Source organism: Martes martes, assembly GCF_963455335.1.
Source record: "Martes martes genome assembly, chromosome: 5".
Lineage (NCBI taxonomy): Eukaryota > Metazoa > Chordata > Mammalia > Carnivora > Mustelidae > Martes > Martes martes.
The window spans coordinates 106,813,578-106,819,082 of record NC_137892.1 but is presented as its reverse complement, the minus strand read 5'-3'; the positions used below and the strand labels follow the sequence as shown (position 1 = coordinate 106,819,082).

The 5,505-nt window shown below is 58.2% G+C and overlaps 1 protein-coding gene across 2 annotated transcripts; it reads left to right on the top strand.

Moving 5' to 3' along the window:
* Positions 1-1,663: 1,663 nt before the first annotated feature.
* On the top strand, positions 1,664-4,292 carry FOXI1 (forkhead box I1; the record flags this gene model as incomplete). Of its 2 annotated transcripts, none has more annotated exons than XM_080804932.1 (2): positions 1,664-2,240; positions 4,015-4,292. In XM_080804932.1, 2 exons carry the CDS (start codon positions 1,664-1,666, stop codon positions 4,290-4,292), a joined length of 855 nt encoding a protein of 284 aa, XP_080661058.1. The 2 variants fall into 2 exon arrangements, with proteins under 2 accessions (XP_080661058.1, XP_080661057.1); XM_080804931.1 differs by having other exon boundaries at positions 3,733-4,292.
* Between the last annotated feature and the right edge of the window lie 1,213 nt (positions 4,293-5,505).

Below are 5,505 nucleotides of genomic sequence, written 5' to 3'. Positions count from 1 at the left end.
TCCATGGCGCCTGGGTTTCCGTGGCCTGCCTCCTGATGAGGCTGTAGAGGAGAGCAGACAGCCTGGCAAGGTTTGGGGCACCCCTGGAAGGCAGCCCCTCCAGCTGGCACAGTGAGCAACCTCCTTCTTCCACCTCAAGGGTCCATGGGGTCTGGAGGCAGTGGGGGGCAGTTGAGTGGGGAGAGTGAAGTAGAGGCAGGAGGATAGGAGGGAGGTGGTGGCCCCAGAAGCCAGCTACAACTTTCTTCCAATCTGATCTGAGGGAAAGAAGTAGTCAGGCCACTACGAAAGCCTGCTTGGGGAACAGCTGCCCATGTCCTTGCCCCAGGCCCAGGGCCTGACAGGGTGAAGGGTAAGTCATCTCCACGCTTCTGGAGAATGGCGCCCAGAGAGGGGAGGACTGGCCACAAGCTCAGAGCAGAGGGGGAGCTGGCACTCCTGATTCTAGAGCCTGAGGCAGAGATGGTGTGAGGGGAATGGCAAGGTGAGGAGTCCAGGGCTCTCCTCCGGCCTCAGCTCTGCAGGGCTCCTGTAAGCTGAAACATGAAAGGACTTTGATCAGAGAGGGGCCTGGGGGCCTGCGTGACCCCTGCAGCCAGAAAGAACCTTGCATAGGTAAGTTCCTTCTCACTTTTCCCTGAAGCCCATTCACATTCTCTTCCCTCTATTGCTATCTCCCTGCTGCTTCTCCGGGAGAATCCCCAGGCCTTGTCCATGGCCCTCCTCAGCGTGCCTTCAGGGTGTGTGTGTGTGTGTGTGTGTGTGTGTACGCGGAGGGTACCTATAACCACACGGCTGGAAATCTGGCCATCGGCAAGGTTTCTCTCTGCTCTTCTGACTCTCCAGGGCTGGGTTCTTTCCTGGAACCTCCAGAAAGTGTGTCTTCTCTTCAGAAGACCCAAAGATGCGGCTTCTGATAAAGTCCACGTCCGGTCTGGGTGAGGGGGGCTGAGGATGGGGGGTCGGGATGGGCCAGAAGAAGGGACAGGGGAGAGAGAAAGAGATACAGAGGAAATGAGAGACGGGGTGAAAGGGAGTGGGAGAGAAGCAGAGACAGACAGGAGGGGATCACGAAGGAACAGAGAAGTAGAAAGAGACAGAAAAAAACTCAGAGGAAGAGAGAGAGAAGGGAGGGAGGGGCAGAGAGGCGCCGGAGCAGTGCTTAGAAGAGAAACCGGGAAGGGGGGAGGAAGAACAGGGAAAGAAAATGTGAGAGTGAGAAGGCAGGAAAGAGACTGAGATGCAGAGGGGCTGGCCAGAGTGAGGGAAGGGTGACGGCGAGGGAAGAGAAAGGTGAGGAGAGAAGTGGAAGAGAGAATGAAGGGAAAACAAGGGGAACCAAGTGAGGAGAAAGGCAGGAGAGAAAGGGGGGAACCAGGAACTGGGAAGAGAGACAGGAAAGAGGGGCGCCCTAGGCACAGGGGACATCAGCCACAGCAGCAGTCTGAGCACGCGCAGTGGCCCTGGCCCAAGGCCCTCTCCCAGCGTCTGGCAGGGCTGTAGGAGGAGGGGCTGGCATGCAGCAGGTGGCCGCCCCTGGGTGGGGCCCGCAGGCCAAGCCCGAAGGAGTATAAGTCGGAGGCTGGGCCAGCCGAGCACCTGTCAGGGACAGCTCCCTGGTGCAGGTGCCAGACAGGTGGCTCCAGCCGAGCCCAACCCCAGCATGAGCTCCTTCGACCTCCCGGCACCCTCCCCAGCTCGCTGCAGCCCCCAGTTCCCCAGCATCGGCCAGGAGCCCCCCGAGATGAGCCTTTACCATGAGAACTTCTTCTACCCACAGGGTGTGCCCAGCCCTCAGCGCCCCCCCTCCTTTGAGGGGGGTGGCGAGTACGGGGCCACCCCCAACCCCTACCTCTGGCTCAACGGGCCAGCCATGACTCCGCCGCCCTACCTGCCGGGCACAAACACCAGCCCCTTCCTGCCCCAGGCCTACGGTGTGCAGAGGCAGCTGCTGCCCGGTATGTCTGGGCTGGGGGGCGGTGACCTGGGCTGGCTGCCCATCCCCTCGCAGGAGGAGCTGATGAAGCTGGTGCGGCCCCCCTATTCCTACTCGGCTCTCATTGCCATGGCCATCCACGGGGCGCCCGACAAGCGCCTCACCCTCAGCCAGATCTACCAGTACGTGGCCGACAACTTCCCCTTCTACAACAAGAGCAAGGCCGGCTGGCAGAACTCCATCCGCCACAACCTGTCTCTCAATGACTGCTTCAAGAAGGTGCCCCGCGATGAGGATGACCCGGGTAAGGGGGCTGCCGGGGCAGTGTGGGGCCGGGGCAGCCAGCCTCTGATGCCCCCAAGGGAGGCTCCTGTCATTCCTCCCCAGCACCCCATTCTAGAAAGTTCTTACCTGGCTGTGTCCCCTGAGACAGGCGGCTGAGGGTTGTCAGCAGTGAAGGAGCCTGGGAGAGCCCTGGAGGCAGGGTTTTGATCCTGGCTGGACCACTGAGCGGTCAGCCACTCCAGGCATTTTAGATCTCTGAGCCTCAGTTTCCCCATCTGAAAAACAGGGATGGTAACCGTGGCTCCTTTGCAGGCCTGTGATGGGGGTCATGAGAGAATGCATGCAAGGGTTTGGGTGCCTGTGAGCGCCCAAGAGTCCACAGTAATTGTTGTGATCAGTCTGAGTCCCGGGCACCCAGCTCATAGGACGTCCCCAGGAGGATTTGGACTTGGCAAAGCCCAAGTGCACTCAGACCCCTGGGGAGAGATCTGACTTGGTCAAACATGCATGAAGAGCCACATTGTGCTGCCTGCTCAGTTGCATGCTCTCCTTTAACCCACCCCTGCAGGCGGCTCTCACCGAACCCATGGTCCAGATGAAGGGAGTGACACTCAGCGGGGAAGCAGCCTGCCCAAGGTCACACAGAGTGGAGGGAAAGCCCTGGAGCCCAAATCTGAACGGAGGTCTCTCTAACACCAAAGACTACCAACTCTTCCTTTTTAATGATGAATTTCTACAATGCAGGGGTATTCAGAAGTAATATATTAAATACTCCGATATACATTTCCCAGAATTAAAGTCTGTTCTTGTGCCCCCATGGGAAGCCAGGGCATGGCTCAGAGCCCCACCTCCAGCTGCTAGGAGGCTAGTAGGCACAGGGATAGGGGCTCCCCAGGGAGGGCGAGTGTCCAGTTCTATGACTGGCCTTGCGCACAGGCCCAGCTCAGGCCCTCCCTCCAGAAGGCACCTCATGGTGACAAGGCCCACCTACACATCTAGCATCAGTCTGAGGAAGAAGGGAGGGGTATAACAGGCCCACTTTTCAGACTAGGAAACTGAGGCTTGCCCAGAGTCCCTCAGCCAGTTAGGAGCAAAGCCAGGACTCAAGTCCATCCTCGGACTCCCTGACCAAAACGTTCAGGGAGCTCTAAAGTGTTTCCCGAGTTTTCGTTCATGTCAGCCATGGAGGAAGGCCCTCCCTCTCCATTCCCCCAGTACCTGAACTTCTTCCAGGAGGCCACACTGCGAGTGCTTTCCTGGCTGACGCCTCTGTGCCCCCAGAGTGCCCAGCTGTGAGGCAGGGGTGGAAGAGAGATGCTGGCCCATGGTGTGTGGCCGGTGCGTGGGAGTCTTATCTCTCCGCCCCTGCCTTCTCTTCTGTCTTCTGCATGGTTTGCTTGGCCTTTAGTTGACAGCAATAAAAAAATAAATAAATAAAATAAAAAACCAAACAAACCAGGAGCAAAGCATTTTGTCCACCGCTCTGCTTACTCCTCCCTCTTTTGTACCAGGCAAAGGGAATTACTGGACCCTGGACCCCAACTGTGAGAAGATGTTCGATAATGGAAATTTCCGCAGGAAGAGGAAGAGAAAATCGGATGTTTCCTCCAGCACGGGACCCCTGGCCTCCGAGAAGACAGAGAACAGCCTCCTGGCGGGCAGCCCCAAGACGGCGGAGGCCCAGGACATCCTGGACAGTGCTTCACCGGGGACCACCGGCTCCCCAGAGAAGCCACCCTCCCCTCCCCCGCCCGGCACCCCCTGCCTCAACAGCTTCCTCTCCACCATGACCGCCTACGTGAGCGGGTCGAGCCCGGTGAGCCGCCCTGTCGCAACACCGGGACTGAGCCCTGAGCCCACGGACAAGATGGGGCAGAACTTGCTGAACTTCAGCTCGTACACCCCACTCACCAACCTCAGTGGCCACGGGGGCGGGGGCGAGTGGGCCAACCCCATGCCCGCCAACGCTCTCAGCTACGGAGGCTCTGTCCTCAACCAGTTCAGCCCCCATTTCTACAACAGCATCAACACGAACAGTGTCCTCTATCCCAGGGAGGGCACCGAGGTCTAGAACAGAGCAGCCCCCGAACCCGCTGGACACATGGAGAAGAAAAGCAGTCGAGACCTCCCATGCCAGCGTCACTGCGGTCCATGACCTCTGACCTGCCCAGACAGACACAGAAAGCTCAGGAATTTGGCCTTTTTCTAGAACAAAGTGTGGACCTTCTGTTTATCTCACGTACATACACACACACACACACATACACACACACACACCCCCCCCCACCGCCAACTCCGGAGTGGAAATACGGGAGCCTGGTAACAGTAATCATGGGGACCATCTGTGGAGTCTATGGGCCAGGTGCCGTCTTAGGCTCTTTAAAGGCGTAATCACACTCATATTTACAGGCACCCTGTGAGGGTCCAGTGAACCTCTTCGTTGAGCAGATGAGGAAACCGAGGCTCCAGGAAGTTAAGTACCTTTCCCAGGATCTCACACACTAGTAAGTGACAGAGCCGTGGCTGGAGTCCAGGTATCTATGGGCCCCAAAGTCTGGGCCCGCAGAGGCAGGGATGGAGCGAGTGGTGGAGCAGCTAGGGAAGGGTCCTGTGAAAGTGGCTTACGGCAAGCACACCCTCTACCGTCTGGCTGCCCATCAGAATTCAGCCCCCGCCCCGGGCTCATCTCGTCCTGGTCGAAGACCTTATTCCGAGGCTCCCAGCTTACCTGTGGATGTTCCCTTTGCTGCCACTCGAGGAGGGAAGCCCAAGCCGCTGAAGGACAGGGTGTCCCTTCTCCCCCCCCCCACCCCCGTGAGGGACACTGCTTCCCCCGCCCCAGAGCCCATGAGCGGGGCGGGGGGAGGAGCGGTGGGCCGCCTGCCCCCGCCCCAGCCCTGTCTGCCTGTAAGATCGTGTAAAGCCCAGCTTCCTGCGTGCACGTCATGGACCAGTGAGCCGGAAGTGGCTGGGTCTTCCAAGAGAAACAAGGCTGCATGAGCGCTTCCTTTTTTATGGCTGGGGAAAGGTGCACATCAGAGAAAACAAGGCCTCAAAGAAGGGGACTGTGGCCCCCTGCGCAGGGCCCCCGCCCATGCCCCTGAGACTCTCTTGTTTTTATATGTACTTTACACGCCTGTGATGTGTCATCACGACACACCCTGGGAAGTGTTTTTGTTTTCTTACTTTCTTTTGAATTAAAAAATTTTAAAAAGGACCATGTGCATCCCTTCCTTAAGAGTTTTCCCATCTTCTAGCTGCTGGGCAGTTAAACATGGAGCCAA